Source organism: Oncorhynchus tshawytscha, linkage group LG01, assembly GCF_018296145.1.
Source record: "Oncorhynchus tshawytscha isolate Ot180627B linkage group LG01, Otsh_v2.0, whole genome shotgun sequence".
In the NCBI taxonomy this organism is placed as follows: Eukaryota; Metazoa; Chordata; class Actinopteri; order Salmoniformes; family Salmonidae; genus Oncorhynchus; species Oncorhynchus tshawytscha.
The window spans coordinates 70,286,142-70,301,323 of NC_056429.1; the positions used below are offsets into that span (position 1 = coordinate 70,286,142).

General features: G+C 43.8%; 1 protein-coding gene across 3 annotated transcripts in view; it reads left to right on the forward strand.

Annotated features, from left to right (window-relative positions):
* Window positions 1-15,182, forward strand: part of LOC112255925 (tau-tubulin kinase 1-like) — a 38,503-nt gene that overhangs the window by 876 nt on the left and 22,445 nt on the right. The window contains exons 1-12 of one of the 3 annotated variants that reach the window (XM_042324853.1): window positions 170-337; window positions 1,973-2,131; window positions 2,519-2,666; window positions 3,411-3,484; window positions 3,738-3,881; window positions 4,396-4,500; window positions 7,716-7,781; window positions 7,957-8,049; window positions 8,363-8,488; window positions 9,020-9,177; window positions 13,041-13,245; window positions 13,620-13,801. In XM_042324853.1, the coding sequence (XP_042180787.1) occupies window positions 2,024-2,131; window positions 2,519-2,666; window positions 3,411-3,484; window positions 3,738-3,881; window positions 4,396-4,500; window positions 7,716-7,781; window positions 7,957-8,049; window positions 8,363-8,488; window positions 9,020-9,177; window positions 13,041-13,245; window positions 13,620-13,801 (1,409 nt within the window). In that variant the 5' untranslated portion in view covers window positions 170-337; window positions 1,973-2,023. Of the gene's footprint in view, window positions 1-169; window positions 338-1,972; window positions 2,132-2,518; window positions 2,667-3,410; window positions 3,485-3,737; window positions 3,882-4,395; window positions 4,501-7,715; window positions 7,782-7,956; window positions 8,050-8,362; window positions 8,489-9,019; window positions 9,178-13,040; window positions 13,246-13,619; window positions 13,802-15,182 lie in introns of those variants that run through there. The other 2 variants (XM_042324850.1, XM_024428776.2) reach the window with 2 other exon arrangements.

The following is a 15,182-nucleotide window of genomic DNA, read 5'->3' on the forward strand; positions in this document are numbered from 1 at the left end:
TAGGGGCGGAGTAAAGGTACACAACCTGTCCATTGGGCCAGGAAGGCAGGGCGATGGTGAATGTTGATACTTAGAAAACGTCACTCCTAGAATTAGAACTCTGTATGGGCTGTGCGCACCGCCTGCCGCTTGGATGGTAACCCTCCCTACCCGTTGAGAGAGCGCCGGAACTGCAGTGCGGAGAAAATGTAACAGTAGGAGGAGAATGATAGTAGAGCTTATGGGCCTGGGGACTTCTGTTAGTTGCGATGGAGGAGAGGTTGTGTCTTATGGAATGATATCCAAGGAAAGCCTATTGGAATCAGAACGTTTCCCACCCTGTGATTGTAGCAGTAAGGTGAGAGCGCAAATTACAAGTAATTCATAGGCCCAACATTAGACAGTGCAGTGGCCTACTAAAATGTTACACCCTTTTCCTAATTCTAAATATAAATGTAGCTGTAAAATGTAGCCTAGTTACATACTTGAAAATGATCACAGGGTTTTCTTAGTAGCCTGCTATGATAATTGATTTGGGGTGTTGCAATTGACCAGTCTATTTTTTGTGATGGGGTTCGTTATAGATTTGGAAGAATATAAAGACATGGTTTAAATATTGGCCTACTAAAAGTGTTTTGCCAACACTGGGTGTGTGGTATTGGAGTTGTTCAATCCAAAGTCTCCAATGCAGGTGTAGTTAACTTTAATCACCCAAGTGTAAAAGTTATATTGAAATCAGGTGCTTCGACACAGGTGTGGTTACTGAGTTATTTAAGCAATTAACATTCTATCATGCTGAGGGTCATGTATAAAAATGCCCAGTTGTCCATTATTTTGGCTACCATGACTAGAAGAGATCTCAGTGACTATGAAAGAGGGGTCTAAAAGGAGCATAGGGGGTTTAAAGGGTGTGTGTGTGTGTGTTTATCTCACCAGATCTCAACCCAATTGAACACTCGTGGGAGATTCTGGAGCAGTGCCTGATATAGCACTGTCCACCACCATCAACAAAACAATAAATATGTCATGTCTTGTGGAAAAATTGTTGCATCTCTCCAATAGAGTTTCAGACACTTGTAGAATCTATGCCAAGGTGCATTGAAGCTGTTCTGGTTCGTGGTGTTCCCAACACCCTATTATGACACTTAATGTTGGTGTTTCCTTGATTTTAGTAGTTACCTGTAGGTATGCTGTCTGGCAGGCATCGCAAGCCTAAAGCAGTGTTTCCCAACTACAGTCCTCTAGTACCCCAAACAGCACACATTTCTGTAGTTGCCCTGCACAAACCCACTTATTTCAACTCATTGAGTGCTTGATGATTAGTTGAATCAGGTGTGCTTGTCTGGGGCTACAACAAAAAAGTGTACTTGAGGAGTGGGGAAACACTGGCCTAGAGAATGCCAGCAAGTGTGTTAAATGAGGGGTGCTGCGGCGCTGTCCTTGGCCAGCACGTTGCTGTAATGAGTGGTGCTGTCCAATGTGCTGAAAAGACAGCTTCAGTCACACCTATGCCTATGGATTCCATTTGTAGCAAAATTGCATGCAATCTATCTAATATTTTAGCGCTAACTGTTGTTGTCCCTAGTGCTGAATCTGTGACCAACATATTTGTTTTAAACGCGGGTCGCAGTGCTTTCCGTGGTGCTGAATTGTTGTTAAGCGAGGATAGTGGTGCTGTCTGTGGTGCTGAATGTTTGTTAAGCACGGAGAGCGGTGCTGTCCATTGGGCCAAATTGTTTACTTATGACCAAATAGACATATTTGGGGTTCAGAGACGTTAGTGACATGTCGACAGTTTACCAGGAGACCGAGGCTAAATCTGCTGCTCTTCCTGACATATTGGTTTTGTGGCCTCATTGTATTGTCAAGCTTGTACCTTGTTGTTTTAAAATGAGTTAGTCAGTTTAGAGAATACTTTTTTTATTCATAATGTATGTGTTGTATACTCTATTTGTGTATGTTGTAGCTTACATTACTGTGTTCTTCTTCACAGGTAAATGGCTGAATCAAGTTGGGAGCTGCTGTGTCTCTGTCTGGCCGGCCAATGCAGTGCGTAGGGACGGCCGCCCAGCCCGACGAAAACATGAACGGAGCGGGGGAGCAGGTGGACATCCTGCCCCCAAACTGCTTGGTAAAGGACCGATGGAAAGTGGTGAGTTTGGTTTTATCTTCAGAGACATTTTGACCATGTAATTGACTCTCAGCTGAGTGACTGGTGGAATAATTAAGCAATTGATTAAAATTAAACACATAATGCAAGAGTTGAGAGTCCCTGATTTAGAATGTTCCTTCACCTGATGAGAACTAGCATGGTCACAGATCTGTTGGTGCTGTCTTGCCAAATGATATGGTCATTGTTAGGCGTGACAAATTGGCAAGACAACACCAACCGATCTGGGACCAGGTTAGTGGAGAACTAGCATTTTCTAAATGTTCACTTCAAAGAACAGGCAGCAAACAGTAAGAAGCAGGCATCCACAATCCTGACTTTTCTGCTGTGTTTATTCCACCCTTGTCTCTCCTCTGCCACCATTCCCAGCTGAAGAAAATTGGCGGGGGAGGTTTCGGGGAGATCTATGAGGCGTTGGACCTGCTGACCAGGGAGAATGTGGCTCTCAAGGTAGAGTCAGCCCAGCAGCCTAAACAGGTCCTCAAGATGGAGGTGGCTGTCCTCAAAAAACTGCAAGGTAAGGGCCTATGTGTTTAAGCAGTAACACACAATCACATATACAGCTGTGTTTGTGTGGTTAAGTGGTAACGCCACTAATACAAGCATGTATTAGAAACTCAAAGGTTGTGGGTTCAATCCCTGTGACCTTTGCCACTTTCTCTTCTCCTGCACTATATATCACCCTTTGTGATGAAATTCCACTTTACTGTTATGAAAAAGAAACTGCAAGGTAAGGGCAGGGCAGGCAGATACCGGGGACAGATTGGGTTCACTAAGGACATGATCAATCAATGACAACATCACCTTGTACATGAATAAGCATGGCATGGTTAATTAAGTTGTCTGGCTATGGTCTGATGTGACATCTGTCTGTCTAGCCATTTGATTAGTGTGATAGGCAAGGTTGTAGGTGTGGTGATTGTTTGTTCTGTTCTGGGGTTTGATGAGTTAGCTAGTCAATCAGTTGACATGCCTGCTGCACTGGGGTTTATACTGCTTTGTGCAAAATTATATTTTGGCAGTGAGTGTTTCACATCGTCGATCTCTTAGGCAGTATTTATTTTGGGCTATTTCTGTGTCTGTCAGCTTTGCTTGTTCTGGTCTGTTGTCCCAAAAACAGATGCAAAAAGAAAGTAATCTTAATCTTAAACATCCAATTGAATCAGTTGTTTTACTGTGATGGTACAAGGAGATTCGTAGATAGCTCATTTTATATTGACTGTATAATCACATTTACACTAACCTCTCACTTCTGTCACAGGAAAAAATCATGTCTGTAAATTCATTGGATGTGGAAGGAACGAGAAGTTTAACTATGTGGTCATGCAACTTCAGGTAACCATTTATCAGAACAGTCTGATACAATTGCTTTAGGTAGAGAGAATCGTAGCCAAGGCTACAACTAAGTAGAAAAAAATGAATGAAAAATATTTCTCTCCCTCTATCTCCCCGCTCTCCCTCTCTCCATCCCCCCTCTCCCTCCCCCTGTTTTCTCTCATCTCTCTCTACCCTCCCTCCCTCTGACCCCTCCATCTCACTTTCTCCCCCCACCTTCCCCCTCTTTCCCTCCCCCTTCTCTCCACCCCAGCAGGGGAGAAACCTAGCGGACCTGAGGAGGAGTCAACCCCGCGGCACTTTCACCATGAGCACCACGCTACGCCTGGGCAAACAGATCCTGGAGTCCATAGAGGCAATCCACTCTGTGGGCTTCCTGCACAGAGACATCAAGCCTGTAGGTGGTCCTCTCTGTAGCACTTTACCTAAAGCTTGCAGGTATAAGGAATTGTGATGTGTGGTTATAATGCATTGTAAGACTATTTAATCTATTCTAGAGTTCATAAAGGTCATTGACTCTGGGGGATTCCTGCACTAAGACATCAAGCATGTAGGGGGCACTTTACATGTCAGCGATAGAGAGGGGTGGGTGAGAGAAAGAGCAAAGATGTGAGATAGAGAGAAATGGGGGTGAGATAGAGAGAGTGGGTGTGAGATAGAGAGAGTGGGTGTGAGATAGAGAGAGAGAGAGAGTGTGTGTGTGTGTGTGTGTGTGTGTGTGTGTGTGTGTGTGTGTGTGTGTGTGTGTGTGTGTGTGTGTGTGTGTGAGAGAGAGAAGGGTGAGAGAGAGAGGGTGTGAGCTAGGGTCATGTCTATACAATGACAGAGAGAAACACTGCTTTGGGCTTCACTTGTTGATATGCCTGTGATGTCCTCGACTCAACTCTGTTTTTCTGTTGTTTTTTTCCCAGTCAAACTTTGCCATGGGTCGACTCCCCTCCACCTATAGAAAGTGCTTCATGTTAGACTTTGGCCTGGCTCGCCAGTACACCAACACTACCGGAGAGGTCCGACCGGTAAGTAGCCGTGGAAGGATTTTCTTCATTTAATTTATTATGTTATGAATATAGCAAGAATATAGGACATGGGGTATAAGGTTTGCTGTTTTGGTGTTGAGTTAGGAGGACTAGTTCACACAACCTGGGGGTAGTGGCAATGTTTTTTTTGCACAGGAAATGCTTGGTCCTCAGGGCACAGTGGGTAGGAGAATAGGAAAGCACAGGGCATGTGCCTTTTTGTGATGTGATTAATAGTTGGCTAGCCTGATACAGACGGATCTAGAGTTGGCTAGCCTGATACAGGCTGATGTAGAGTTGGCTAGCCTGATACAGTCTGATGTAGAGTTGGCTAGCCTGATACAGGCTGATGGAGAGTTGGCTAGGCTGATACAGGCTGATGGAGAGTTGGCTAGCCTGATACAGGCTGATGGAGAGTTGGCTAGGCTGATACAGTCTGATGTAGAGTTGGCTAGCCTGATACAGGCTGTTGGAGAGTTGGCTAGCCTGATACAGGCTGTTGGAGAGTTGGCTAGCCTGATACAGGCTGATGGAGAGTTAGCTAGCCTGATACAGGCTGATGGACAGTTGGCTAGCCTGATACAGGCTGATGGAGAGTTGACTAGGCTGATACAGGCTGATGGAGAGTTGGCTAGGCTGATATAGGTTGATGTAGAGTTGGCTGATATAGTTTGATGGAGTTGGCTAGCCTGATATAGGCTGATGTAGAGTTGGCTAGCCTGATATAGGCTGATGGAGAGTTGGCTAGTCTGATATAGGTTGATGTAGTTGGCTAGGCTGATATAGGCTGATGTAGAGTTGGCTAGCCTGATATAGGCTGATGGAGAGTTGGCTAGTCTGATATAGGTTGATGTAGTTGGCTAGGCTGATATAGGCTGATGTAGAGTTGGCTAGCCTGATATAGGTTGATGTAGTTGGCTAGGCTGAAATAGGCTGATGGAGAGTTGGCTAGGCTGATATAGGCTGATGTAGTTGGCTAGGCTGATATAGGCTGATGGAGAGTTGGCTAGCTTGATATAGGTTGATATAGCCTGATGGAGAGTTGGCTAGGCTGATATAGGCTGATGGAGAGTTAGCTAGCCTGATATAGGTTGATGTAGTTGGCTTGGCTGATATAGGCTGATGGAAAGTTGGCTAGCCTGATATAGGCTGATGTAGGGTTGGCTAGCCTGATATAGGTTGATGTAGTTGGCTAGGCTGATATAGCCTGATGGAGAGTTGGCTAGCCTGATATAGGTTGATATAGTTGGCTAGGCTGACATAGGCTGATGGAGAGTTGGCTAGCCTGATATAGGTTGATGTAGTTGGCTAGGCTGATATAGGCTGATGGAGAGTTGGCTAGCCTGATATAGGTTGATGTAGTTGGCTAGCCTGATATAGGTTGATGTAGTTGGCTAGGCTGCTATAGGTTGATGAAGTTGGCTAGGCTGATATAGGCTGATGGAGAGTTGGCTAGGCTGATATAGGTTGATGTAGTTGGCTAGCCTGATATAGGCTGATGGAGAGTTGGATAGCCTGATATAGGTTGATGTAGTTGGCTAGCCTGATATAGGTTGATGTAGTTGGCTAGGCTGATATAGGTTGATGAAGTTGGCTAGGCTGATTTAGGTTGATGAAGTTGGCTAGGCTGATATAGGTTGATGAAGTTGGCTAGGCTGATATAGGTTGATGAAGTTGGCTAGGCTGATATAGGCTGATGGAGAGTTGGCTAGCCTGATATAGGTTGATGTAGTTGGCTAGCCTGATATAGGTTGATGTAGTTGGCTAGGCTGCTATAGGTTGATGAAGTTGGCTAGGCTGATATAGGCTGATGGAGAGTTGGCTAGGCTGATATAGGTTGATGTAGTTGGCTAGACTGATATAGGCTGATGGAGAGTTGGATAGCCTGATATAGGTTGATGTAGTTGGCTAGCCTGATATAGGTTGATGTAGTTGGCTAGGCTGATATAGGTTGATGAAGTTGGCTAGGCTGATTTAGGTTGATGAAGTTGGCTAGGCTGATATAGGTTGATGAAGTTGGCTAGGCTGATATAGGTTGATGAAGTTGGCTAGGCTGATATAGGTTGATGTAGTTGGCTAGGCTGATTTAGGTTGATGAAGTTGGCTAGGCTGATATAGGTTGATGAAGTTGGCTAGGCTGATATAGGTTGATGTAGTTGGCTAGGCTGATATAGGTTGATATAGTTGGCTAGGCTGATATAGGTTGATGTAATTGGCTAGCCTGATATAGGTTGATGTAGTTGGCTAGGCTGATATAGGTTGATGAAGTTGGCTAGGCTGATTTAGGTTGATGAAGTTGGCTAGGCTGATATAGGTTGATGAAGTTGGCTAGGCTGATATAGGTTGATGTAGTTGGCTAGGCTGATATAGGCTGATGGGCCACAGTGGAGATTCCTTCTGCTTTTCTTTTTGCTGACTCAGCCTCCATTCATCGATTAGAAGGGCGGGTCTGTACTGCAGATTTAGAACAGCAACTAGACCACACACACACACACACACACACACACACACACACACACACACACACACACACACACACACACACACACACACACACACACACATACAGTATACATACACACACACACACACTGTTGTAAATTCTAACATGCAGTTTCTAAGGTAATATTCATAGGACTACCTGCCGAATGGAATGGGTGTTATTATCAAGGTCAAACCTGTCATCCTCCACTCTTGAGCCAAAATGGTGATGCAGATTCCAGTTATTATATCACAGATTCCAATGACTATAAGAAACTACAAATATTAGGAAGATATCACAGGAAAATGATACATTTAAATGATGCCTTATGCTTTGTAAATGCATTAGTGCATAGTTTGTTACTGTAAATTACTGCAACATTGTTTCATATATTATGTTCACAAAGGGTTGATGTTAATAAAGCGTTTACAGTTGTTTTGCTGCAATGTGATGCTGTCCTTTTTTCACCTGTGTGATTTTATGTTTTGCAGTTTTGCTGTTCCTTTTTGGCCTTTTCTGTTCGAAGCGCATGCTTGTGATCCGTCTCATCAGTAAGGTGCTTGATCCCATTTCAGTTTTTATTATCTCTCCCTGCCTGAGATATTTTCCATATCCTTCCTTGTCTCTTTTGAGTTTTTTAATTTAAATACTTTATTTTTCTTTCTAGTTGTCAGTGTGAAATTCTTTTAGGTTTCGTGCTGAAAAGAGAATTTACCTAATTTTATTTTTCCAGCCCAGAACTGTAGCGGGATTTCGGGGCACTGTTCGTTATGCTTCAGTAAATGCTCATAAAAACAAAGTAAGTGTCTTTTTGGGTTCGAAAAATGCAATGCACTACAAATTAATTTAGACCTGAGGGTTTTGTGTATCATCAGTTTGTCGGGAAATCCAAAATAACTGTTGCAGATGTACTTCAGGAATTCTAATAAGTCATGAAAATAATTAATTGATTCATTCATTCTTTAACTTCTCAGGAAATGGGTCGCCATGACGATCTATGGTCGCTATTTTACATGTTGGTAGAATTTGCAGTCGGTCAGCTACCATGGCGAAAAATAAAAGATAAGGTGAGCTACTGTCTACTGCAGTTTCAGTTATTTCCAATATTTCTGTATCCTGGTGCAGTGGGCCCAAAGGGTTGCACATTGTTATGTTTGGCCGAGCACTACACACCTGGTTAGACTCAACAGTTCATCATCAAACCTTTGATTAGTGGAATCGTGTGTAGTGTTAGGGCAAAAACTAAAAATCCCTTCTTTGGGTCCCCAGGAACAGGATTAAGAAACCCTGCAGTAGAGAATGGTTACAGGTGTCTACTGGTGTCTTGCTGGGCTCAACTGATTTCTAATGGTTTCTACTGTATCTCTTGTGTGCCACCAGGAGCAAGTTGGTCAGATTAAGGAGCGCTACGACCACAGAATGCTGCTCAAACACATGCCTTCTGAGTTTCATGTGTTCCTGGATCATGTTTTAGGCCTGGACTACTTTACCAAACCAGATTACCAGGTACGTACTGTTCACTTGAAAAAGAAAAGGATAGCCACACACTCTAGGAGCTCAGATGCAATAATTGAATAACCTAATATCCAACGTTTCGACAGACAAGCTGTCTTCATCAGGGTATAATGACAAACACTGCAGGTCACTAGTTTATATAGTGTCAAAGGACACACAAAGGTGTCTGTAATCATGGCCGGGTGTGGCGTGATATAATTGGTTAATTCTTAGACATGAATACGTACTGTTCACTCCCTGCACGTGGATTCACCTTGTTAATCCCCACTGAACCTTGTTTTCCTTGCGTTCACTTCAATAGCAGAGTGAACAAGACCTGGAAGTGTGGCAATGTGAGACTAACTCCCATACCATACCCGCTCTCTTAAGTGTCAGTAATAAAACTACAGTACGTCGAAACTAAACAAAAGTAAATAACTTTTAGTACTTAAAGTAAAGCCTATTATTTTATAGCATTGTAGGTTTGATTGAATTCCACTTTTATACCTTACTTTTTACATTTCTCTGTGATCCTCTTTGCAGTTGCTGATGTCTGTCTTTGAGAACAGTATGAAGGAACGCATCATCACAGAGAACGAGTCTTTTGATTGGGAAAAGGGAGGGACGGATGGAGTGCCTCTGTCCACCTGCACCTCAACGCCCCCTCAACAGAACACACGACAGACCCCCGCTGTGGTCGGGTAAGGAAATCAAAATGAGCTATTTAGGTTTATTACAAACGCATCTGTCACGCCCTGACCTTAGAGAGCCGTTTTATTTCTCTATTTGGTTAGGTCAGGGCGTGATGTGGGGTGGGCATTCTATGTTTTGTTTTCTATGTTTCTTTATTTCTATGTTTTGGCCGGATATGGTTCTCAATCAGGGACAGCTGTCTATCGTTGTCTCTGATTGGGAATCATACTTAGGTAGCCCTTTTTTCCTCCTTTCAGTGTGGGTAGTTATCTTTGTTAGTGGCACTTAACCCTGTAAGCTTCACGGTTGTTTTTCGTTTGTTTGCGACATTTACTAAAATAAAAGGAAAATGTACGCCCACCACGCTACACTTTGGTCCAATTCTTATGACGGCCATGACAGTATCAAAATAAAGATGAAGAAGGCTGACATTTTACGTGTCTCTAACTGATTGTGTTTTTTTTGTTAGTTTCTTTACGTTGTTTGTAACTTATTTCTTTACTTATTTTTTACATAATGTTGCTACTACCGTCTCTTATGACCGAAAAGATATTCTGGACATCAGAACTGTGATTACTCACCACGAACTGGCAGAATCCTTTTTTTCCTTTAACGAGCCCGATGAGCACGACGTGAATGACATACTGCTTTCCCAGGAACAGGCCCAGATGCCCATCAGAAGGCAGAGAAAAAGGGGCCGGAGGGCAGGCTGCCTTTCGAGAATTTGTATGCGATAGAATAAACCCCCACTGCCTTCCATTCTGCTAGCAAACGTGCAGTCTTTGGAAAATAAAATCGATGACCTATGCGGAAGATTAAACTACCAATGGGACATTCAAAACTGTAAAATCTTATGCTTCCCAGAGTCGTGAGTGACGACATTATCAACATACAGCTGGCTGGTTATTCGCTGTATCAGCAGGATAGAACAGTGGCATCTGGTAAGACAAGGGGCGGCGGACTATGTATTTTTGTAAATAACAGCTGGTGCATGATATCTAACGAAGTCTCGAAGCTTTGCTTGTCTGTGGTAGAGTATCTCATGATAAGCTGTAGACCACACTATCTACCTAGAGAGTTTTCATCTGTATTTTTCTTAGCTGTCTACATACCACCACAGACTGAAGCTCGAACTAAGACCACACTCAATGAGCTGTATTCCGCCATAAGCAAATAGGAAAACATTCACCCAGAGGCGGCACTCCTAGTGGCCGCGGACTTTAATGCAGGGAAACTTAAATCTGTCTTACCAAATTTCTATCAGCATGTTAAATGTACAACCAGAGGGAAAAAACCTCTAGGCCACCTTTACTCCACACACAGAGACGCATACAAAGCTCTCCCTCGCCCTCCATTTGGCAAATCTGACCATAATTCTATCCTCCTGGTTCCTGAATAGTGGTCAGATGAAGCAGATGCTAAGCTACAGGACTGTTTTGCTAGCACAGATTGGAATATGTTCTGCGATTCCTCCGATGGCATTGAGGAGTACACCACATCAGTCATTGGCTTCATCAGTAAGTGTATTGATGACGTCGTCCCCACTGTGACCATACGTACACACCCCAACCAGAAGCCATGGATTACAGGCAACATCCACACTGAACTAATGGCTAGAGCTGCCGCTATCAAGGATCGGGACTCTAACCCGGAAGCTTATAAGAAATCCCGCTATGCCCTCCGACGAACCATCAAACAGGAAAAGTGTCAATGCAGGACTAAGATCAAATCGTACTACACCTGACGCTTGTCAGATGTGGCAGGGCTTGCAAACAATTACAGACTACAAGGGAAGCTCAGCCGAGAGCTGCCCAGTTACACAAACCTACCAGACGAGCTAAACTACTGATATGCTCGCTTCGAGGCAAATAACACTGAAACATGCTTGAGAGCACCAGCTGTTCAGCAAGTCTGTGTGATCATGCACTCCGCAGCCTATATGAGTAAGACCTTTAAACAGGTCAACATTCACAAAGCCGCAAGGCCAGATAGATTACCAGAATGTGTACTGCGAGCATGCGCTGACCAACTGGCAAGTGTCTTCACTAACATTTTCAACCTCTCCCTGTCCGAGTCTGTAATACCAACAGGTTTTAAGCAGCCCTCCATAGTCCCTGTGCCCAAGAACACTAAGGCAACCTGCCTAAATGACTACTGACCCGTAGCACTCACGTCTGTAGCTATGAAGTGCTTTGAAAGGTTGGTCATTGCTCACATCAACACCATTATCCCAGAAACCCTAGACCCGCTCCAATTTGCATACCGCCCAAACAGATCCACAGATGATGCAATCTCTATTGCACTCCACACTTCCCTTTCCCACCTGGACAAAAGCAACACCTTTGTGAGAATGCTATTCATTGACTACAGTTCAGCGTTCAACACCATGGTACCCTCAAAGCTCATCACTAAGCTAAGGACCCTGGGACTAAACACCTCCCTCTGCATCTGGATCCTGGACTTCACAACAGTGTTAGGCCTGATCACCGACAACGATGAGACAGCCAATAGGAAGGAGGTCAGAGACCTGGCCGTGTGGTGCCAGGACAACAACCTCTCCCTCAACGTCATCAAGACAAAAGAGATGATTGTGGACTACAGGAATAAGAGGACCGAGTGGAGCAGGTTGAGATCTTCAAATTCCTTGTTGTTCACATCACCAACAAACTAACATGGTCCAAGCACACCAAGACAGTCATGAAGAGGGCACAACTAAACCTATTCCCCCTCAGGAAATTAAAAAGATTTGGCATGTGTCCTCAGATCCTCAAAAGGTTCTACAACTGCACCGTCGAGAGCATCCTAACTGGTTGCATCCCTGCCTGGAATGGCAACTGCTCAGCCTCCGACCGCAAGGCACTACAGAGGGTAGTGCATACGGACCAGTACATCACTGGGGCAAAGCTGCCTGCCATCCAAGACCTCAATACCAGGTGGTGTCAGAGGAAGGCCCTAAAAATGGTCAAAGACTCCAGCCACCCAAGTCATAGACTGTTCTCTCTGCTACCGCATGTCAAGCAGTACTAGAGCGCCAAGTCTAAGTCCAAGAGGCTTCTAAACAGCTTCTACCCCCAAGCCATAAGACTCCTGAACATCTAATCAAATGGCTACCCAGACTATATGCATTGCCCCCCCCCTCCCCTTTTTGCACCGCTGATACTCTCTGTTGTCATCTATGCATATTCACTTTAATAACTCTACGTACATGTACATTTTACCTCAATTACCTCAACTAACCTGTGCCCCCGCACATTGACTCTGTACCAGTACCCCCCCTGTATATAGTCTCGCTATTGTTATTTTACTGCTGCTCTTTAGTTACTTGTTACCTTTTATTTCTTCTTCTTATTTGTATTTTACATTCTTTATAACTGTATTGTTGGTTTGGGGCTCGTAAGTAAGCATTTCACTGTAAGGTTCACTGTTGTATTCGGCACATGTGACTAATACAATTTGATTTGATTTGATTTGAACAGTATCCACTACTTATCTACCAGATTAAAAAGCAGAAAGGAAGTCAAATGGGATCACACTTAAGAACATTTTGGACACATTAATATTAAATATTAAAACATCCAGCTAGCCAAGAGATTGTACAATTCCCATTACCTGTAGCCTAATTTACATTAAAAAATCAGGAACAAATAGTCCAATGCCTTGTTGTGATAATTCATTCAGGATTAGAATGCAACTATGAGAATTTGTAGCACACTGTTTGCATTTGAAGTGGTACAGGATATTTTCGACAACACAAATCTATTTAATCACCTGGTTGTTTTGTAAAAGAGAATGTCAATAACTTACCTGGTTAAATAAAGGCAATCAATAAACAAATAGTAAAAATGTCAGTGTATGTTCTGTGCTTTCCCAGGGTCGTGAACGTGACTCTGATTCCTGGGGAGCTGCCGAGGGAGAACACAGATGACGTTCTACAAGATGAGCACCTGAGTGACCAGGAGAATGCTCCACCTGCAGTACCTAGCAGGCCTTGCGAGGGGACACGACCCCAGGCGGAAGGCGAGGCATGGAACGACACTGACTTCAACCGCAACCAACTCAGGATCAGCATCAGCAAGGTACAGGAGGGCACCATCTAATACATCCTCTGTGTGTCTCACTTTGGTGATGGCAGCACTGTAAAACATGGCCTTACATTCTTTAAATATACTCAAAGTTAGAAATAAATTAAAAGGGCTAGTTTACTTTCTTGTTGGTTTTCAATTACCATCTATTACATTCAGAGGATATAGATATACCTGGTTGTAGATAGGTACTGTGTTTACCATGAATTTACAGTGCTCAAACATGGTAAAGCAAATAGTAACGCATTTACAGTACAATTCAAGCTGCTATATACCTAGAATTCTTATTGAAATTAGTCAACAGAATAGGTCTAACTCTTGACAGTGCTTTCTAACAGTGGTAACCCTAGAAACCCTCATTCCCCCAGGGACAATTGGCTGCGGAGGAGGAGCCTGCTAGAGGGGTGTGTCCTGAGGCCACTGTGGGTGGAGCTCCCCCAGAAATGACTGGTGCTCAGGTCTGTGCTCTGCGGTACCGGAGGATCAACAGCCCAGAGTCAGACCGTCTGTCCGGCGCAGATGGGAGACCAGATGTCTACGATAAACGAGGGTGAGGGCTCTATAGAGTGCAGACAAGTTATAATACACTTTTGTGCAGATGTATACTTTCTGTACACCATACATGCATGAAATGTATTTTATAAAGACCTTTTTGCATCCGCACCAGCCTCAAAATCAAATCAAATCCAATCTCATTTGTCACACGCTCCGAATATAACAGGTAGACCTTACATTGAAATGCTTACTTACCAACAATGCAATTTTAGGATTTTTTTTTTTAAGCTAAGCGATAAGAGTAACAAATAATTAAAGAGCAACAGTAAATAACAATAGCGGAGCTATATGCAGGGCATACCGATGTTGAGGTAATTGAGGTAATATGTACATGTAGGTATACTTATTAAAGTGACTATGCATATATAATAACAGATAGTAGCAGCGGCGTAGAAGAGGGGGGGCAATGCAAATAGTCGGGTAGCCATTTGATTAGCTGTTCAGGAGTTTTATGGCTTGAGGGTAGAAGCTGTTTAGAAGCCTCTTGGACCTAGACTTGGCGCTCCAGTACCGCTTGCCGTGCGGAAGCAGAGAGAAGAGTCTATGACTAGGGTGGCTGGAGTCTTTGACAATTTTTAGGTCCTTCCTTTGACACCGCCTGGTATAGAGGTCCTGGGTTGCAATAATCTTGGCCCCGGTGATGTACTGGGCCGTACGCACTATCCCCAGTAGTGCCTTGAGGCCGAGCAGTTGCCATACCAGGCAGGGATGCTCTCGATGGTGCAGCTGTTAAACCTTTTGAGGATCCATGCAAAATCTTTTCAGTCTCCTGAGGTGGAATAGGTTTTGTCGTGCCCTCTTCATGACTGTCTTGGTGTGCTTGGACCATGTTAGTTTGTTGGTAATGTGGACACCAAGGAACTTGAAGCTCTCAACCTGCTCCACTACAGCCCTGTCCATGAGAATGGAGGCGTGCTCAGTCCTCCTTTCCCTGTAGTCCACAATCATCTCCTTATTGTCTTGATCATGTTGATTGAGAGGTTGTTGTCCTGGCACCACACGGTCCTCCCTATTTTTTTAAATTGTACTTTATATTTAACTAGGCAAGTCAGTTAAGAATAAATTCTTATTTTCAATGACAGCCTAGGAACAATGGGTTATCTGCCTTGTTCAGGGGGCAGAATGACAGATTTTTACATCATCTCGGGGATTCGATCTTCCAACCTTTCGGTTACTAGTCCAACGCTCTAACCACTAGGCTACCTGCCGCCCATGTGTTGGTGATCAGGCCTACCCCTTTTGTGTCATCAGCAATCTTAATGATGGTGTTGGAGTCATGCCTGGCCGTGCAGTCATGAGTCAATCAATCAATGTGTTTTTAAAGCCCTTTTTACATCAGCCAATGTCACAAAGTGCTATATAGAAACTCAGCCTAA